At 38.6% G+C, this 22,174-nt stretch overlaps 1 protein-coding gene across 26 annotated transcripts in view; it reads left to right on the top strand.

The window, feature by feature from the left end:
* LOC129762995 (calcium-activated potassium channel slowpoke) overlaps positions 1-22,174 on the top strand; it is a 196,156-nt gene that overhangs the window by 140,008 nt on the left and 33,974 nt on the right. For 5 of the 26 annotated variants that reach the window (XM_055761689.1, XM_055761692.1, XM_055761670.1 and 2 more), the window contains 2 exons: positions 1,819-1,893; positions 21,875-21,952. The exons of 11 other annotated variants lie outside the window; for them this stretch is intronic. In XM_055761689.1, the coding sequence (XP_055617664.1) occupies positions 1,819-1,893; positions 21,875-21,952 (153 nt within the window). Of the gene's footprint in view, positions 1-1,818; positions 1,894-12,500; positions 12,552-19,029; positions 19,054-21,874; positions 21,953-22,174 lie in introns of all 26 variants that reach the window. 10 more of the 26 variants (XM_055761668.1, XM_055761669.1, XM_055761694.1 and 7 more) reach the window with 5 other exon arrangements.

Genomic DNA, 22,174 nt, shown 5'->3' with positions numbered 1-22,174 from the left:
TGTGAATTTCTTTGTGAATTTTTGTGCGTTTCGTTTTTCCGCTCTGGTAGAGCTGTGCTCTGAGGTCTCACATCCTTTGTACTCTCGCTCTTTTACGGAAAAGCTTCTGCAGCGCAACGATACTGAAATGATGCTAGCTCTAGCTGGTACAATTTCAAAGTTCAATGATCTACAGTTATAAGAGTCAAATTTCCAATCGTTTTTCTTAATTCGTCTTTAGGTCGTTGTCGATTGTTCGTAGTTAATTTCACCATACTACTTTACTAGCTCATGTTTATATTCGTGTTCATGTTCAAGCACATATCGATGCTATCTATCTTCTCTTATAGCTACAAAATACGAATGTAGCCTCGCCTAGCCATGAAAAAGGCCAATTAGAAGACGGTCAATAAATAATTCCGAGATTAAACCACGATCATTCGCTTCATTAGCGGATAACAACTGAATACCTCTGTAGACCAAGTGGAGCTGTGGATCGAGTTACTATTTGAATATTCACTTTTGACTGAACCTGTTCGTAAAGGTAGAAAGGAGTATATAATATATTCAAAGTCAATGAAAAATGATAACATCGTACAATTGAGACTGTTCGGTTTCTTACTGGAAAAAACGAATACAATCGAATGTAGTACAAAAACATAGGAGATCCATTTTCATTTCAAATATTTTTATTTTATCTTCAAGCATACTTTCGTAATTTGTAATTGCGTTCTCGACCAATCCATTCTGCTTCCCATTATGTTGTACCTTTTAGTCGGTTTGAGTATTTTTAACAAATTGTTTTTTTTTGTTTAATTGTACGATTTGTATTTTTGCAAAATACATGCCGGGTTCCGTTTGTGTTGTTTCTCTTTCGTAATCCAACTAACTTCGCTCCAATCGTATATTATGTTCACACGTGCATATCATCGACGATTTCTATACATTTGCTACTGGAAGAAACTCTTTTTGAAAAAAACTAATCTCTGATTATCAACTTCTCTACTGTTGCTGGAAAACTACGCTATTCTCAGATATGTGTGCGAGATGTAGCGTATTTTTGTTCGATAGACTTTTAATATATATTTTTTTCATTTTTCACCTTCATTTGAATCAGTCACTTGCCTTCCTCCATATTTGAGTACTTTGCATGTCATCAGCACGATTTTCTATTCTCTCTTCATTACTGTACAAATAACTAGTTTTCATTCACCACTAGACTTGAGCGATTCAGTCACATTTCATCGCTCTCGTGAAGAAAACTGAATCCTAAATTGCTCTATTTAAGCGATAAGTGATTTGATAAAGAAAATTTTAAAAACCAAAACAGTAACGTAAATTATTCGATTGATCAAGTTAACATCAGGGCATCGAAAATAGAGGTTCGATCATACCGAGCCCTCTGTTGCGTGTATAAAAAATGCAATTTTCTCATGAAAAACTTTAAATCGCATCAGCAGAACAACATGTGGGCAATAGAAAACGATAGAAAAAAATTGATGGACAAGTGTCGTTCGTGTTATTATTTCGATCAAATTCGATGAAGGCTAGTGAAATCAGCGGAACGTTAGTTCGGGTGATATCCAGGCACAAGGTGTTCAACCTACACATCCCAGTAAAATTACAGCTCAGGAACAGAAGATTACAACTCAAAACACAAACATCACCAACCGATGTTCAGTTCCGCTTTCTGTTCATATTTATGCCAAAAAAAAAACAAACAAAGAAGAAGAACAACAACGATAACGGATCACGGTGTTGATATTTTTTGTTAATCGTTTAGTTACTTTACTTTTCTTTTCTATTCTCTTTTTTCTCAACATATCTACGAACTTTCAGATGTTGGCATGATTATGATGCAGACAGGAATGGTAAAACAGGGCCTTAACTCCGCCTGTCACACTTACATCGACGGTACGATCATTGTTTTTCTCGATTTGCAGCAAACCAAACAAAAAAAAAGTTATTATTTCAAAATGAAATAACCATAATTGGAGAAACCGCTAATCGTTAACTTTCGCAAAACTATCTTTAAAATTAATCCTTTCTTATGTTTAAATTTAGTTTCGTTATCGTTTCATTTCTGCTCCTAGTTTTACACAAATTGAAACATTTAGTTTCGTTCCTTATCTGCCAACTACTGTCTATTTTCCTATCTTCGTTGATAAAGATTTATTTGTACTCAACGCTAGCCTATCTTTTTTCAGTAAAAAAATGAATACATAAATAAATAGCCACTTGTATGTGAAACTCTAACATTTATTGCCAGGGATTGTATGCATATACCTTTCTCATTGATGAAAACAAACCATACGGTATACACACTGCTATGACTAATCAACTGCTAACATAATTTTGGTTAACAACTATCATTATTTCATTTAGCTCCAATGTTCATCTAAGAAAAAAATACACCAATCAATAAACCTATTTAAAATAGCTGCTGTCACGAAAAAAAAACGGAAAATAATCTACTTTTCTGATGTACTCACTCTACATTTTTCTCTCCTTGAGTTTCTATGCTTCTTCTCTAGCTCAGAATGAAGTGTGATTAAAGATTTCACCAACCAGTGTTACCCACGGTTTTGTTGGCCACTTAGTGCCCGGTATGAGAGCGCATGGTAGTTAACATTAGCAAAAAGCAAAACAAACGAAAAAAAATGCACCAATAGTTTTGGTTCGATTGCGTTTCCCAACACTATTCTTTAGCGATTGTTTTGTGTTTATATAATTCCCACTATTATGCATGCTAGAACTACATCTCGGCAGTGAAGCCGGTTGCTGCTCGGTAGGTTAGGGAGGGATGGAAAGTATGGCGTGCTCATACTTCCTTTAGTTTGACTTAGCCAAAAATAATTACAGTGAGCCTAAGCGTTCCTTTACACGTTTCGTGAATGGTCAAAATTGTCTGAACGTATATGTTTAAGTAAAATAATCCTGGTTTTTCGTATTAATTCATATTTTCTGTCAGGAAGCTACAATTATATACAGTGTGTTAATTGAGTTTCGGTATTGGTAGCGAAAATCCACTTTTAAACAACGATATATCGTTAAATTTACGATATATCGATTAACATATCTATTTTTTATCCTCGAGCATCAATTCAGTTTTTTTTAAATCAATCAAATGAATGTTCTATTCAAATTCGAGAAATAGTGTTCAGCGTTTCGATTGAAGCCCTTCTGATTCTAATATCTCCAAAAAATCCATTGGATTTTCCCTCAAGGGTATCGCACATCAAATTGTATTACGTTAAAAACGCTGTAAAAAATTACCTAGTTGACCGATCCTTTTCAAGCTATCAGACATTAAAATATAACTTACCCCATTGGCTCCGTACCATTCCAGGACAACCTTCGAATAGTGGTACGACGCAAGATCCAACCAGAAGATCGTAGGGCCCTCGTGTTGCTTCAACGGAGGAATCAAACGCTTCTGTGGACACTCCTTGAGGTAGATCTGTTCGTTTACTGCCCCGATAGTCACGAATGGTGCACTCCGTTTGCAACATGAACAGATCGCTTGCCAAATCATGTGTTTCTTGGTAAACTTTTAACGTTTCTGCTTCCTTACTTCCTCCGGAACATCAAACTTGTGCTGGGCGGTGAAGAACAGTAGCCGCGGAAGTTGCCAGAAGTTCGCCTCGACGCATGTCTCATCATCCATGATGAGACAACGAGACAACCTTGTACGTATGAGGTCCCTCCCGGTCTTTGGCTCTATGAACGAAGCCCTTGTACAGATTTAACTTTTTGGTAACATCCGTGATCAGAGTAATCCCTGGGATTACGCCTAAACGCTTTCACGACACGATTGTGATCTCTAATAGAACATCCATTATGACTGCATTTTTCCTCCCGTTCGATGCTCAGAGTCTCGTAATAACGATTAATCACACAACTCACTGATCAGGGTCTGTCATTTTCTAGGGCAAGGCGAATTTGCGCTGATAGATGTGAAAAAGTAACATTTAACATGGTTGTTCAGAAGCAAATTGTAAAAGAACTGACCGTGAGTTTTGGAAAAGGAAAAGAAAACTAGCTATTTTGAAAAATTCGTTGTAAATAACCCCTCACAGTCAATTAAAATCTCCTCAAAAAGCACTAGTAAACGATCAGAAACCACCCTTGCAAATTTCATTACCTGTTCCAACAAAGGAATTGTCAAAAATACCAACGGGCAAAAAATCCAGAAAGGACAAGTTTTTCCTCTCTCCACCAACCAATCAACATGAAAAACATAAATATAACAAACCTGAACATGCTATGAATGTGTGCAGCAGCTTGGGGTGAACATTCCTCGAACCAATATCACATAAGTAGCAAATATATTGCGATATCAAGAAGAATAATGGACCAAGAATTGCATAAGAAGACATAGTCTATCAACGATAAAATCGACCCTGTTATGAACAAGGACAATAATATGGACAAACAGTGATCACCACCTTGTAAGAACTCCGCCAAAAAAATTCCCCAAATTAATCACGAACATCAACAGAATCACATCTGTCAGAACGTGCCAACAAAGTGAAAACAAGATTTCATCTCATCTAGGGGGGTCTCCGTAGCCACATTGGTTGCGCGTTCGCTTAGTAAGCGATCGATCGTGAGTTCAAAACTCAGGGCCCTCATTGACCATCTTTGTGTTGTTACAGAATAGCTACGTCCACGCAACAATCATCAGCGATGGAGATCGATCCACGGTCGAAATAAGATCGATTCATCCATACAACTGCTCTGCTCTGCAAGTTCTATTAATAACTCAACAATGATCAATCAACTGTCTCCGCTGTCCGGTGGTCCAACTGGATAATGGAAGAACAGAAAGAATACTCTTACGCCTAAATGGCTACTGTGTGAATGTACCATATGTAATGGTAAAGAAGAAATACTGGCGAATGGCAACTGTGTAATGGGCTAATTATAGATATGATAACCATGTGACATGTACACGATTAAAATTCGGCTCTGTTACAGCTAAAATACTAATGAGCCTTAAATAAATAAATGGAATAAAAAAAAAAGATTTCATCTCATTCGGATAGCAACCAGACTACCACAATTTTCCGTAACATGATCAACAGTCTGATCTGTTGTTTACCATGCGCGAGATCACCCACGCCGACCCCGAACAGGGCTGTCCCGGAACGATCCGATGAGTCCCTGGAGGCAGTCGGCGGGGTTTGCTCGCAAACCCGTGCAAGTATAAAAACAAATATTTCGTTTACAAAACAGTTAAGCTCCAGTATTTTTCCCGTCAATGTAGAATCTGCAAACACATCTTCAGGTAGGTGGATGAAAGTTCGAGGGCATATGGATGCAGCGTTGTAGCAACACCACATCCCAATCATCCCTACAATATTCTAATGACACTAAATCCGATTTCATCAGACATCAAATAACACACCAGAGTTTGCTATCCAGTAGACAATATACGGACTCCGTTCACTCCAGCACGAATAGCAGATGTTGACCATACGTTATCGACTTGTCATCATAGGCCTTCAAGAAACTAATGTAGATTATTACAGAATAAGACCAAACTTTCTGGGAAACAATTACGACCTACTATTGAGCCAGTGTTCCATTCACGGCAGACAAGGCGCTGGAATGACTATAAAAAATTCCATTCCAACAAATTAGCGGCCCTTAATGTGTTAACAATGGTTGTCACACGCGCATTGATTCTATAACGGGAGCTTCTCAGGCACTTAACCTTTCCATCTGCTCAACATCACAAGCAAGCAAATTCAAATGGAAGATACTGTTATATTAGTCAGGAAGTGATCATCTACCAATTTTAATGTGAAGGTGGAAGGAAGCCATGAATGGCTGCCACAATGCCGCTCATTTCTTTCATATCCCTCCCTTACCCCTCGCCCGAAAATCAATAATTTTGCGAAACATTATGAAGAAAATGATCGTTTTCGCACACTTCCCATCAACTAATATCAACAAAACTCTAACCGATTACTCACTAGATATTAAAGTTTCATCTGCCGTCGCACTGTATAGTGAAAAACGTCGGAAAACTCGAGCTAGTGCTCTGAAAATTAAATTTTCATCTTTCAATTCTCCGCAATGGTTTTGTTTGTATTGGTGAAAGCATCGTTATTTTTTGACACTGATGCCAGACAACATCATCGAAACAGCTATAAAAACCACTTAATAAAATGTTATTCCTGAGTCATAGCGTTTCATGTCATGAAAATCAATAAAATAAAATTGTGTTGATATCAACACAAATATTATTTTTACGTTTAATGGGTCTATAATGTAAGTTTAGCAACTTTAACATTGGTTGAGCAAATTGTATTGCAGAGCCCGGAACACTGCCACGGTTGCTTTCAAAAAAAGTAAACGGAAAAGTATTACTTTAAATCAAAATGCCTCGGCCAACGAAGAGAAGGGTTAGAGCTCTCCAACGTGAATATGTGAAAAAATACGATCAATGAAGGAACGGCCTTGGTCGCCCGGTAAAGCCGAATAAGTGTGGACGTGTCGCCCGGGCTTGCCGTCGTGCCGAATACCGATTTGAATCATTCCGAACCCAATCCGAAATAAGTAGGTTCGGATCAAAGAAAGTTGAACCAAAACAAAACGAAGTAAATTCGCGTTGACGGCATTGTGCTTTGTGTGTTCGTAACGACATTGTGCTTTCACGTACAATATTATTTCAGCAGCAGAATCCAGCAGTGCAAAACCTGTCGTTTGGTGGAACCAAGAGGTGGAAGCAGCAATTAAAGTCAGTCATAAACGATTAGGAGCTCTCCGCCGTCTGAGGAACGACGACCCACATACAAGTATTGCATTGAAAATGTTTCTAGAAGCTCGGTCTGTGTGTCGAAAATCTATACGTGTTGCCAAACAAACAAGTTGGGAAAGTTTTGTGGAAAAGATTAACCCCAATACCCTTGTCAGTCAAGTATGGAATATCATTAGTAAACTACAATGGAAGCGACGCTGCAATACGATATCTCTAAATCTCCAAACGAGACTCACCATTAATGCAGAAAAAGGTCATAAATGTCCTAGCTGACGAGTACCAAATAAGGTCATCTGACGTAAACTACTCTGAAAAATTTTCGCAAGAAATATAAATCCAGTAAAGGTAGCAGTTTCAACAATCAAAGATCAACAATCAACAATCAAATAAATATTATCATGCAGATTTTCCAATCGAAGAACTAATGTGGGAACTAGAATCCACAGGTGAACTGGATCCACGCCAACAGGCTTTTCGCGCTGGCAAAGGAGCCAACAACTCATCTTGCTAAGCTAGAGTCCTTTATTACCCTCGAGCAGAATGAGCACTTCGAAATAATATCTATCGATATTTCAGAAGCTTCCGATACAACATACAGACCTGAAATACTGCACACGTTAGCTCGCTGGATAATTTCTGGACGGATGATGAACATTTTGAACAGTTTCTTTAGAGACAGATACTTCCAAGTGGCTGCCAATGGTTGACTCTCAAGCATCAGGAAAGCAGATAATGAAGTTCCACAAGGCTCAAGAAGAGTCTTCCTGTTCCAGAGAGAACGACTGGAACAAATGTTTGGGACCTCTCTTAGCCCCCACAGTTTCTTGAGTTCCACGGCCAATGGTCGGCACTTACAAATTTTGCGACCGTGGGTCTCCTCCAGATTTTGGTTCACCGGAATAACGACATCGATGATGGTGACTTTGCTGTCGCTTTTGTCGTAAAGCATTATATGTGGACGGTGGTGGATCGAGAAGTCGGTCAGAACAATGTGATCCCAATTCAGCTGACGCGGCCATTTTCCAGGACAGGAACAGGCTGGTACCGTTAATTTGGTAGGTTGTCTTCCAATAGACCACATTGGAGCGCCAGTTGTCGATGGACAATGCGGGCCACGTTGTTTTGGCGCTCGGTGTAGGCTGCGTTGGCCAAAACGGGACAGCCTCCTATAATGTGTTCTATATTTTCACCTGGTTGATGGCACATCCGACAAATGTCATAAACGTGTTGATGCCAGACGTACCGCCTGCAGTTTCTTGTCGGCATTATCCTGTCCTGGATGGCTATCATGTCGGCTTCTACTACTGAAGAAAGTTCACCACGCGTTAGCCACCCTTGTTAACATGTGGCCGGTTCAGTTGATGGGAGTGGGCACCATACACTGCCTTCTGCTTTCAAGCTGCAATCTTCTCCTCCACTGTCTTCAGATTACTGTTGAGTTGGTACTCCGCTTGCGCCAAGTGCAGAGCGCTGTATCCTTTGTCAACGGCGCAGACAGCTTGGTATAGCGCGTTTTGGTCGGCGCGTTCTGTGAAGTACTCGCGCAGTTGTCGTACCTGGGCAACAAATAGTGCAGATATGTCGACGATTCCCAATCCCTCTTCCTTGCGTGGTAGTGAAACTCTCTCCAGTGCCGATTGAGGATGGTGCATTCCGGCCCTTTTGATATTCTCCTCATCCTCCTCTCAAGGTTTTCAGGTCAGTTTTGCTCCACTTGACTACTCCAAAGCTTAAGGTCAGCAGGGGAACCGCGAATGTGTTGATCGCGCGTACCTCGTTCCCCGCGTTGAGAAAATTTCTTAGGACACAGTTCACTTGACTCAAGAACGTGTCTCGCAGCTCCGTTCGTATGTCGGAGCGGCGAATCCCGGTGAGCTGTCGGAATCCACGGTATTTGTAAGATTCGCCATGAACCATGTCTGTTATCATGTTGTTATGTCTGAGTTCTTCTTTCAGCAAGTGGACACAGCGGCACTTGTCGAGGCCGATCTCCATGCAGATGTCCCTGCTTATTCCTTCGACACTCGGATAGCCACACCTAGACGCTGACGTGATTCAATGTAGACCTTGACATCGTCCATGTTAAAGGTATGGGTCACTTCTTCGTAGGCGCCGTTCCCATACCTTATCTTTTTTTTATCCCATTTATTTATTTAAGGCTCATTAGCAATCTAGCTGTAACAGAGCCGAATTTGAATCGTGTACATGTCACATGGTTATCATATCTATAATTAGCACCAGTCTTCCGAAAAACACTTACACATGTCCACGCGATGTGAAAATTCCATGTTTTTGTTTGAATTCGAACATGATTCTCGCTAGTGTTGAGTGTCTATCCCCAACACGAACAATGATACACAAACATAGACATGTGAAAACAAACACGATGTTTGTGGAGGCGATCTGGCGTAGTGGTAACATCCATGCCTCTCACGCTAAAGGTCACGAGTTCAATTCTCACTCCCGACATTCTTCCAAAAATGGAAGTAAAAGTGACGAACCCAGCCAAATGAGTTGAAAATCACTATAATACTGATAAAAAAAAACACGATGTTTATAATTCAAGTAGATCATGTACAAACATATCACCCGATGTCGCAGTATTCATTGCTTTCGTTTCGTTTCTTTTCATACACGGAAAGAAATTATTCATCCCAAAACATTTCTTCGTAGAATACTTTTTCACAGAAACGGACTTGAAATTTAGTTCGCATTTTAAAAATTGCACGAACTAAGAGGCTATAAGTTCATGCACCAAAATATATATTTTTATTAAGGCTCATATGGCGTCAGCCTAACGGGGCCGTGAGTTCAATATTTTGACAATGTTTGCTTACAACTATGTTAGTAATATGTAACCGATTACTCGCGGTTGGCTCGAGGTTAGTATTACAAGTGTTCTCATAATTGGGATGTTGCAGTCTTCAGTGCTCTGTACGTGTGCCCGACATGGGATACTTCCTATTGGGATGCAGCTGACCGTTAATCAGCAACGACCCCCTAGTCTGCACCCCATATCTAGCGTGGTGCGTCTTTTTCAACTCGAGGAATCCAGGATAGAATGATTACTAGCCGGCACAATCATCAGCTCGTGTAGAGTTGTCATGAGCGGTACAACCTTTGGCTCTTGTTGAATCATCAGTGGACTGCACAACCTTCGGCCCGTGTATCTGTAAAGAGTGTGTGTATGTATTGCCGCGACTAAGTAAAAGTTTATAGATCGTTCATGCACATTTTGCAAGTCTGAATAAATAATCCTTGGTTTCGTTCAAAGAAAACACTCTCTGAATAGAAAGAAGCTTTCTATTTTTTGCGTGCATGTTGGCAATTAAAGTCTGGGGAGCCGACTGCATAGCGGGCGACGTCGTACAAATACTGACCAAAAAAAAATAAATACCCAAAAATTAGTTTTAGACGCAACCTTCAGCGGCACACAGCAGAACCAGCAGAGAAATTTCAGCGGCTAAAACACACCATTAATTTCTCGATGTTATCACAAACTGAATGAAGGAAAAAACTAAAAGCTACACTTACACTGCACTACATATGCTATGTGTGCATGCGATTGCATCATCCTTTCTTCTCCTCTTCTCCGCTCGTTTTATAGCTCGGGTCGCGATCGTCGCGAACAAGCAGTATTGGCCATTTGTATTCAAAGATCCAGCCAAAATTGTTGCTCCCGTGGTCGAGTGGTTAGCGTCACGCCTAACATGTCTCTGCTGAATAATTCAATTTTAGTACTTGTTCAAATAGCTAATAATAGCGAATGTTACATGAATTCAATATATAAATTGATGCGTGCACTAAATAATGATATCAAATGTGAAAAACTCTCATATCAATCGATGTTTATTTTGTTCAGAACAGAAAAAGAGGTTTAATTTATTTGCCCAATATTTTTGATGAAGCACCCATTGTCATGAAAGGAGAGCATTTTTTCCATGTCAACATACCAACACACCACGCGTTGAGTGGTGGTGGTGTGGTGTCCGATTGGCTTCTTCTACTCTACGCACTGCTGGTGCTTGGGGTGAAAATGCAAGAGAAACTGTACACCATGTTCGAACATCATGTGAAACATTATGATTAAACATCGTATGTCCAAACATACCACGAATACAAACATGTCACATTTTCTAACATAGGTACGAAAAAATCATATTTGTACTTAAACACAAAACTGTGAACAGCAGCGTGCACATGTTTATTCCGGACGCAGTGTTTTTTGTGAAACATGGAAGACTGATTAGCACATTACACAGTTGCCATTCGCCAGTATTCCTTCTATACCATTACATATGGTACATTCACACAGTAGCCATTTAGGCGTAAGAGTATTCTTTCTGTTCTTCCATTATCCAGTTGGACCACCGGACAGCGGAGACAGTTGATTGATCATTGTTGAGTTATTTATAGAACAGCAGCCCGATATGTCTTGCAGAGCAGAGCAGTTGTATGGATGAATCGATCTTATTTCGACCGTGGATCGATCTCCATCGCTGATGATTGTTGCGTGGACGTAGCTATTCTGTAACAACACAAAACGTAAAACGTAAAATGACACGAATGCCACGCACTTTAGTGGTAAAGTGTTACAAATAAATAAATAAATAATAATAACTAACCAATCAGTCCTGTCACTGATGAAAAATCTTATTCTTGTTACAAAAACAACGTTCGCAATCGTGGACCCAACAATGTAGGACAATCAAAACAATAAACAATAGCAGCTATTTTAAACGGGTCTAAATAGTAACTTACAATTGGCGTCACATAATCATTCGAGTTCGTTTATAGTATTGATTTTTGGCCACAATGGTAATGGAATACGCAGTGTAATTTGAGTTATCCTCATTCCTGTGAGCTATCAAAAATTTATTCATTTTCATAAAAAGAAACTCGAAGAATTGATCGAGGCATACTATGAGTGGCAATAAAACTATTATAACATTGGTTCTAATGAATGCAATAAAATCTATTTTACGATTAATCGAAGATTTAGTTATTCAACAATAAAAAATATCGCATTTGCAGTAATTTGTAGTAAAATAACGTACCTGAAATAATTACCATCAGTCTTAAACAACGTAATAACTAACTCTACGTGCAATCATTTTTCTATAAAAAACGTTAATTTAAGAAACCTTAAATAATATTTTATGTTGAACGCTTCACTTAACAATTAAACTTACTGATACATCATAATCTTCTTACAATGCTTCCTATATATATTTTTTTCTTTGTTACGCAGAACTCTGCTGCTAAGTTAGGCTAAGCGTAAAAAATATTGCGATAAACACTACATACCTACCAGGATGGATATCCAGACAAACAGATAAACAGTCACATCTCCCACCATACCAACACATGTATGCCAGCGCCATCTATTCCCGATTAGTTTAATAACAGTTGCTGTGTTGCTCTATTCTTGGGATAAACAAAAAAACACTATAGTCCGAAAGTATACCATGTGCTGCAATAAAGTTGTGTGTATGTTCAGAAAGTCCAAATCACCCGGCCGTTGGTTATAAACTCCATATCAAACCATATCAAACTGTTGTTAGCATACGTCCATCATTCACGTTCTGTATTTTTTCTCCCCTTTTTTTCCTTTTTTACGCTTTAAACTATGAACATACATGTACAATGCTCTCTCGAAAATGTCAACATTTATATTGCGTTCAAAACTAAAATCTGCTCATCGACCAAATTTTAAATCCATACCAAACATTACCCCACAAAAAAAACACAGTGGCGACGTTTCGAAAGGGGGTGCGTGCGATTCAGATGGTTGGGCGTGCAAGTACGTATATACCGCATTAACTATCTTTTCACATCCACTAACTTAGAACCCATATATCCCATGATATACCTCAATCAGATCTCGACGTGTTTTTATCGTACTTCCTCTCAAAAAAAAAAAAAACAAACAAACAAAAAAATGTGCGAGTAAAATTTGAAAGTCGTTGAAGTCGTCGTTAGAATAGCCGTAACTGACCTATGTCTGAGAGTGCAGTCTAATGAATAAATGTTTTATCGTGTTGATTCTTGTTCCGAGAAGTGTCGTTCCTGAACGTTGTCGTGTGAATTGTTGTACTGTATTATACATTTAGAGCAGATTTTAGAATCAGTGTTAAATAGGGTAGTGAAGATCATTAGTTGAATAACTGGTTGTAAAAACAAAACAAAAAAAACTGTTCGAGTAAAGTTTGTAATTATTTGTAAAGATAAGTGTATGAGGAGGACGAAAGCACGATGATTGTGTATCAACAGAAATGTTCTACGTTTCATTCAATGGGGCATTGTATTGATTTCTAAGAGCATCACCACCAGTTGCTAAATTTTGGTTGCCAACCAAAATCAGGCAACCTTCCACCATCACTTGGCAACCACACCGGCGGGAGTTGCCATTCTGGTTATTGAAATAACAACGCACCCCAGGGTAGCAGCCGGTTAATAAATTCGGCAGCGCAGTAGTAACTTCATCGCAAAGTTGCTATTTGTCAAAAATTTTGTTTTGATCATCTCCGTTTTGCGTTGGTTATGATTAAGTTGTTTTATAAAATAGTGATTTTTGCTTTTCTTTTGACTATGCGTGAGTTTCGCAAAACTCGGAGCAAACAATCATAACAACAAAAACAAACATCCTCGTTTGATAACCACCAGTGTGAAAAAGAAGGTAGTAAAATGGCAACCATGATAGCAATGACCGGTGCGAAAATGGGTTGCTATCCAAAATAGCAACTATTAAAGTTACCAACGTTCATAGCAACCCACCGATGGGGATGCTCAACGTACGGACATGTACGACGTTTCTGTTATATTTGAATTCTGACAAAAATTAAAAAAAAACATATTATAAAACATTGTCTAGTCGATCAATTTGAGTCCTAATAACATAGTGAGTTGATCAATCAACAATATATTTATCGATGCCTTTCAAACCACATTGTTACTTTGTTAATGTGATTCAAATTTCTGGTCTACCTCTGGGGTCATTTCTATCAAACTTAAATGTATCCCACATCAAATTGCATCACGGAAAGCACGCTGTAGAAAATTACCTAGATCCTAGATTCTTTTCAATCTTTCTGACAATAAAATATAACTCATTAGTAAGCTTGTGGCATATTTATTTCATTCAACTCCAATACCATAACTGTATGCTCGCACCTTACGCCTCATGTCTTCCTCAGATTTGACCTCCTTGAGATGCTTCCGTAGTGACTGCTTCATAATAGTCCAGTGTTTTTCGATGAGCTTTAGTTCCGGTGCGTTGGGGGGTTCATGTTCTTGGGTATGAAAGTGACCCCGTTGGCTTCGTGCTGCTCCAGGACATCCTTTGAATAATGGCACGAAGCTAAATCCGACCGTGTTGGTTCAACAAAGTAAGCAGACGCTTCTGTAGACACTTCCTGTGGTAGATCTGCCAGTTTGCAGTCCCAGTAGTCACAAACGGGCCACATGAGCAGATCGCTTACCAGATCATGTATCTCTTGGCAAACTTTGAAAGTTTGTGGTCCCTTACTTCCTCCGGAACGTAAAACTTGTACTGGGTGGTGAAGAATAGTAGCCCCGGAAGCTGCCGGGACGTAAGCCTCATCATCCATGATGATTCAACTATTTGGCCACATCCCTGACCGAAGCATTGGGATTCCGCTTAAACGCTTTCACGGCACACTTGTGATCCTGATCACTAATAGAACATCCATTCTGACCGCATTTCTCCTTCCATTCGATGCTCAGAGTTTCGCAGCAACGGTTAATCACACGACTCACCGTTGACTGCACGATTCCGAGTTGTTTTCAGATGTCCTGACGAGAAAGTTGAGGATTTTTCAGGTACTTGCGCAAAATCAATTCACGACGTTGCTTTGCAGGTGATGCAATTTTTTTCAATTTTCTAAAAACTGCGATAAAAATACAGTGCAAACAATACACTTCAAACTACTTCTACCCAAATTTTCAAGAAAAAATACTGAATGGGTAATTTTTTACAGCGTTTTTTCCATGATGAAGTTTGATGTGGGAAACTCTTTAAATTGCTTACAAATGGAGCAGATTCAAATGCGTGTATTCCAGACAGTTCAATTTGTATTGAACATACATTTCGCAAATGAAAACAACGACGCCGTTCGGTTGAGATCTGTCCCAGTTGTTCAACCATTTCAGTATCCAAAGTTCGGGAGATCCTGTGTTAGGGATATAAGTGATTAGCGTCTCACATTATCATGCTGGGTGTTAGGGTTCGATTCCCGTTCTGGCCGGGGGATTTTTCGTCAGAGAAATTTCCTTCGACTTGCACTGTGGTCACGCGTATTCTAGAGCTTGCCCCTCGGAATACATTCAAGGCGTGTTATTTGGCTTAAGAAATCTCAACTAAGTATTAGCAAATGACGCTAGTTAATGCATACGTTGAGACGGCAAAAGTTCCATAGGGAACGTTAACGCCATTCAAGAAGTGTTAGGGATATTGTTGTTACGGGAGGGGTCCTCGTTTCTTAGCGAAGTTAGTCTGCCTACCGTTTCGCAACAACATGCTTTTGTCCCAATGCGATTACTATTTATCCTCGAGTAAATCTAGGAATCAGATTTTTGGGAACTCAGTAACAATATTAGAATAATCAATTTCTGTGCATCAAGTGCTAGAGGGCCTAGAGGGCCAACGTGAAAGATCTGCATCCTGGGCGGTAGCTCGCTTTACCCTTGACCTGGACCCAGGTCAGATTCGCGTCGACTGCTTCGCCACGAGCTCCTGGGTCTGCCTCTGCTGCGATGTCCTGCCGGATTCCAATCCAGCGCTTGTTTGCAGATTTCGTTTCCGCTCCTTCATAGTTTGTGGCCGACCCACTTCCACTTGCGTTCTCGAATCTCAGTTGAAATCGGCGTCTGGTGACACCGACGATGGACTCGATGTTCGAGATCCAGTTTGGAGGCCACCGGGCACGAATTATGTACCATAGGCATCGGTTGACGAAGACCTGCAGCTTCTGGGTTTTCTCCGCTGATACACACCACATCTCGCTGGCGTACAACAGTACGGATTTTACGTACGAGTTGAAGATTCGGAATTTAGTGTGAAAACATATCTGGTTGGATTTCCACACATTTCGTAAACTCGCAAAAGCAGCCCTCGCCTTCTTGATCCGTGCACCTATGTCGACCTTGGTACCACCATCCGACGCTATCTGGCTGCCAAGATATTGAAAGCTTTCTAAGTTCTCCACTGCTTGCCCCGCTACTGAGAATTTGGTGCGATTGTCCACGTTTACACCCAAGGATTTTGTCTTGTTAACGTTGATTTTGAGACCAGCCGCAGATGAGCGTTCGGCAAGGTCATTCAGCTTACTCTGCATATCGACCATTGTGCTAGTAGTAGTAGGATTCGGTCAAAAGCTTCTTCTTAGTCAGTGAAAACCAAATATAGGGACTGCTCTTCACAGCTGGCACTTCTAATCGGCGTATTTTGAATCGCCATCCAAGCCTCTACACCTGTCGCTGGATCGATGGAGCAATGCACAGAAGGTGATAGTCAGATGCGATGTCGGCGCTGCGTTTATTCCGAAATTCCGAAGAAGGCTTCGTCTCCATTTCCGACTGATGCAAATGTGGTCGATTTGATTTTCGATATGTCCATCACGGGAGACCCACGTGACTTTATGCACTGGTCGATGGGGAAAAAGCAAACCCCCAATGACCATGTGGTTGTTGCCATTTTTGCGTTGAAGTCACCGGTAGCCGGTGGATCTTGATATCATCCTTTGGAACCTTATCTACGATGTCATTCAGTTGGCTGTAAAAGTTCTCCTTGTCCTGTAGCTCGGCAGCGTCGGTTGCCGCATAACATTGGATTATGGTTAGGCTCCGAACCAGTGTTCTGAACCTGGCAACGATGATCCTCTCGTTGATAGATTCCCACTTGATGACCACAGCTTGTGCTTGGGCGCTAAGCAAGAAACCAAGTCCACGGTGGCGGGAAGCGTTTTCACTTCGAATGCCAGAGTATAATAGTCCCTACCCCGACGGAAGCTTGTTTTCTCCAAAGTTAGGCCAAGGTACTTCGCTCAGCCCCAGGACATAGTTATTTCGGGAACAGTAGGTTCTTAGTCTCGTGATGGGGTCGCCAACTTAGATTTAGGGTACCTTTGTACTCGCTTCCGTTTGTGCAGACCAGAATGTGTTTTTCTAACACATACTTCAAAACCAAGGAGCATGATGAAATATTTTTGCGTTATTTCATGAGGTCTTTGTGTAGTCAGCTTTCTTCAAATGATTCCAAACTGTCATATGATTGATTCGTAGTGCATTGGTTATTTTCTGACAGCTTGCATGCCAGAATTACGCGACCAGAAGGAATATTGCATCGACTTTTCCAGTGCAGTGACCAAAGCGAGGTCCAAGTGCTTCTTCAAAATAAATTGCTAACTTTCGAATCAACATAATTTTTTATAAAATTGGTGGATTTTCGAACATTACTTTATCAATGTGTTTTAAAGGTTCAAAATGTTCCAAATTTTGTATACGATTGGTGAATTACCGAACTTTGTTTACTAAAAAAATGTAACCTAGAATGTCTTCGAAAGTCATGCGCGCGTTCCTTTGACACAATTGAATTAGTGTTACCCGATATTTTACTATCGACACCATCTAGTGACAAATTAAATACGTATTACACATAATACTGATTGGCAGTTCTGGAAACATGAATATATTATGTATAAGCTCTAATCATTACATTGACTCTGTAGTTAAGGGTCTTACCACAACCTTTTCGGGAATGAAATAAAGCTGAATGATTAGGCTAATTGTGTTCGTTATAAATTTGGTTAGAAAAATATTTTCTAAGCCTAGAGAAGAAAAATCGTTTTCCATTTTAAAAATTTCGGTCCTCTACACACATATATACACTCGACAAAAAATAGAGGAACAGAGTGCCGAAAGTTGAACTTTTTAGGTGAATTTTGAAATGTTGTAACTTCGTGAAAAATGCATGTTCTCCTTCACCTTTATGAACACATTTTTATCTAGGTGTGTGCGGACAATAAAGTGTACAAAAATGTAGGAAACAAATAAAAAATCGATTTCTTCCTGTTTTTCCAAACTTTTTGTAGACTAACACGAATTTTGTGCTTTCCAACTCAATAGCAAATCCAATTAATCTTATCAAACAGCTCTCCATTTCATTGCTGGAACATTCATGTAGGACCTTTCCATACAGAGATGTTTCTGTATGTTTGTTCTCCGTGTTTCATGATGGGATGGATAATTGAATAAATAATGATCGCACCGCAAACCGAAAGGTAGTTTTGAGAACTGCAATAAATTCTGCACAAAGCAAATTTTTTGCTTTGACGAAAAAAATTGAATCTTTTAAATCGAGTTAAAAAAGTGCCAAAACTTTTTTTTTAAATAGTGTTTTAGAATTTCATCTGTAATTTTGCAAATATTACAGTAAATTTAATTGTTAGCAGGTAAATTTTAAATAGCAGGAGCCTAGTGTAGTTTTTGGGTGCGTTGTAACGAAAGCGATAAATCATCTTATTTGAAGGTTTTCAAAAGGAACCTAAGCATTGCCTCCGTTGATTATTATAACGTTAATATATATATATATATATATATATATATATATATATATATATATATATATATATATATATATATATATATATATATATATATATATATATATATATATATATATATATATATATATATATATATATATATATATATATATATATATATATATATATATATATATATATATGGAGCCAGGACTAGTTTAATTAGAGATAGGGTTGTTGGTTAGGTGTTGTTCTCATGGATGTTCGTAATGGAGTGACTTATCGGTGTTCCTTATACTTTAGATATGTTTTACGATTGTTCTCGTTGTTTTTCATTATTTTTAATCTTATATTGGTACTTCCTGCTATCCCTTTTAGACACTTGAGTAAGATAAGCTTTCATTCTTGAGGCATATAATTGCATATACAAGCGAAATGTTAGTCGAAAAAAGAACTCAGTACAAATATATTTAGAAATAGTTATAGCAAATAAAATACGAAGAGAGAGAGCTTAGTGCGGCTCTTTTTTATTCTACCCTATTCTTGTTTTCCTAACTCTTCTCTGTGAATGCTTTTATCTTTATGACATCTTCTCATTCATTTTATTCTCACGATTTTCGTATTTTTCTCTAATGATTTTCTTCCATATTATAAACAAAATTTGAACATCAACTATCTGATGAAAAATCGTATCTTGTGCAATGTGAATGAAAATAGCCGAAGATTTGCACCATTCAACACGTAAGTTCGTTATTCTAAAACAAAAACTATATATTAGCATAGTTTGAAGCGTTAGAGCACTTCCACCGGACGAGAAGCCTTTACCTGTCCCGCAAGGGAATACTCAGCTTCACGATGATAGCAGTTCCAAATATAAAGCATCCGGTATCCGTCGAGAAAAACGCAATCAAAAGTCCTGGCAAAACAACAACAATGTAAATGTGTTTTAGCTCACTAGCACACTCAGGCTGATTTTCCTCCAAATGTTGATGACTGCGATTCCGATTATGCTAAAGAATTGCAACGACCACTAATGCTCATCAATATCACCAAACATACCTATCACTAACAGGACACACTAACATAGACAACCGAAAAGCGATTAGTATTGTTCATAGTATTGGATGTTTTAGTTATTCATCGGGTTTATCCGAATACCCCAGTTAGTATTCGTATAACCATCTGATGTAATTATCAAGAATAGGAAAGGAACTTATTCGCGTCCTGCACAAAAACAAATCCAGCTACAAATCTTGAAGAATCGATGTCACACAAGTTCTCCCTCGAGTTGAGATGCGGATATTAAGAGGACTAGTCCTATGCTTTGACTTCATTATCATTAAACCACACTTTGATCACTTTAGCGATGTGCATTGGGTCATTACCTAGCAAACATTAAATCATTATACGCACGAGATATACGGTTATGTCATATTTTATACGCATATAATGTCGTATATAACGATAGACGATGCTTTTTAAGCCGATATGCGATTTGACTCGACAATGCCATATAAAATGAATAGAATGTGAGTATATAATACTGCATATCGCAATACTAGGGTGCTCATTATAGCGATATACGACTTAACCCATCAATGATCTAGAAAATCGTGTTCTTGCGACGAATCACTAACATGTGCAAAATTTATACGATTTTATGTTTGCTGAGGGAAAATACAATCCACTCGATTTTCAGTTGGTCGATTTTTCTACACCATATTTGTCACAATTCGTATTCTGTCATATGCTGGACTCATAATCATTACTAATTTTTCTTCCTAAGATTCAATTCAGGCCATCTGAGGAAAAAAAAATAAATATTAACAATAATTCTAGTTTTCAGTGTATATTTTACTATTGGAAATCACTTTAAATTAGTAGAAAAACGCTTAATACAGTACTACACCAAAACATTTTTTACTTTTTTCACACCACTTCGATAAACAACACTAAATAAAGTACAAAGTTACACTTGCTTCGACCAACGCAGAATGGTTCTTGTAAACAACTTATTATCCGGGGGTGTTTTTTTTGTCTAAGCTGTTGAGTCGTAAACATCAGTACATGAATTCCTATCTATTACTTTTCGGTTGTTAGCATCTCATCAACATGAATATACATTTATTGACTTGAACATACACACCAACTCTATCCGCACTGAATTACAAACACACGCTGTACAACTGGTCTATTAAATGCAAATGTATGAATCACCCCTCTCCATCGAACCAAATGTCAATATAAACGAACACCACTATTGGGCAACGAACGTCAATTCCGGACGCATTTCATCTTGTGAAACTACAAGCAATCAAGTGATTTTGGTTTTCATGTATATAAATGCTGCTTTGAAAACCTACATTTTTTATAGATCGAAAATTCCATGTTAACGATGCACTGAACATGCACAGTTAATGGCTCCTTTGGAGTAATAAGCGTAATTTTTGGGCTTTAGGGATCGTTCTCCCTCACATAATAACGTGTCTTTGAAGACACTCATGTATATACACGCTGTTTTGTAACAAAACCACAGAAAAAAGACAAATTGGTAGTTTCTCACAGAGAGACATAAAAAAATCATAAAAGCTTACGTAGAGTAATGTACATTCCGATCAGATATCATTTTCCTCCTTCACAAATACCTCCATTGTTCTCATACAGTACCTATATGAATGCTCTTCTGTTCCATAATGTAATGTTTTATTACATTTTCATCCTAGTTTTGAACCCTTCTCATCACCATGTGATAATGAGTTTTCGAGGGGAAGCTTTCTCAAAATAACTCTTTTTCGCGTCAACGATTCGCTCATCCCTCTAATAATACTTGTCTGCTACTGCAGTTTCTTCAGAAACTGGCTTAAATTCTATGATTATTCTAATGAGTAGCTAGTGTTGGAAACAACTATAGGAATACAAATAGATGACGCTTACATGGCATGGTGGATATAGATACTTATTTCCTAACAATTCCAGTAAACTTCTATTTGCTCTAAATGAAACATGAACATATAAGTAAAAATTAGTGAATTCATATTTGCTTCGCTTATCAGCAGACATCGAGCACATTATGCATCCTTTATGCAAATAGAACTAATCGAGTGTTTGTTTCCCTCAGTTTCACATCCATTCAAAGGATTATGAACAAACATGATCTAGCATCTTGCATTAGAAAATGAAAATTCATTGCAATTCTAGTAGTGCTTCTAGCAATCACGCGTGCTTTACAATATGTTTAAAAATATGCACAAGCCAACAGGAAATCGTTTTTTTGATATGGTAGTTAGTAATCCTCCGATTATTGTTTTTTTTCTTTGTACATTTCCATACGTTTGAAAACCTAACTTCCTAACTAATATTTAATCCTAACTTCCCAGTTACTAATATTTAATTTTATTTTTCGTCTTCAGTTTGAATGTTTTCCCTCTTTTCTTTTTCTCTTTCTAAATTTAGTGTTGTTAAGTTCTTTGTTCTAGCTTTTATTAGTGAGAATATTTTTGAAAAAAAATCCCTGTAGCGCTACGGTGAATTTTTCTAGAACAAGTGTTTGTAAATTTTGCAGACGACGGGCATCATCCTGCACCCACGTTCACCCCGCCGGAACTTCCGAAACGGGTGCACGTTCGTGGCATTTCATCGGGTAACGACATCCATATTCACTCTAACAACACTGCTTCCCTCTGCCTTTTTTGTCTACAATCAATCGCCACCACGCGCGAAGCATAACAGTTGCTTTTGTTTTTGCTCAACTAGAATAATACAACAACAAAAAAAAAACTTTGTCGGCTGCAAAAATGTGAAAAATAGATACTTTTTGTCTTCGTTTACTTCCATTTTTATTTGCCGTTTTTCGATTTTTTTG

Source organism: Toxorhynchites rutilus, chromosome 1, assembly GCF_029784135.1.
Source record: "Toxorhynchites rutilus septentrionalis strain SRP chromosome 1, ASM2978413v1, whole genome shotgun sequence".
NCBI classification, from domain to species: Eukaryota; Metazoa; Arthropoda; class Insecta; order Diptera; family Culicidae; genus Toxorhynchites; species Toxorhynchites rutilus.
The sequence above is the reverse complement of the archived record's forward strand: the minus strand, read 5'-3'. Positions and strand labels throughout refer to the sequence as shown.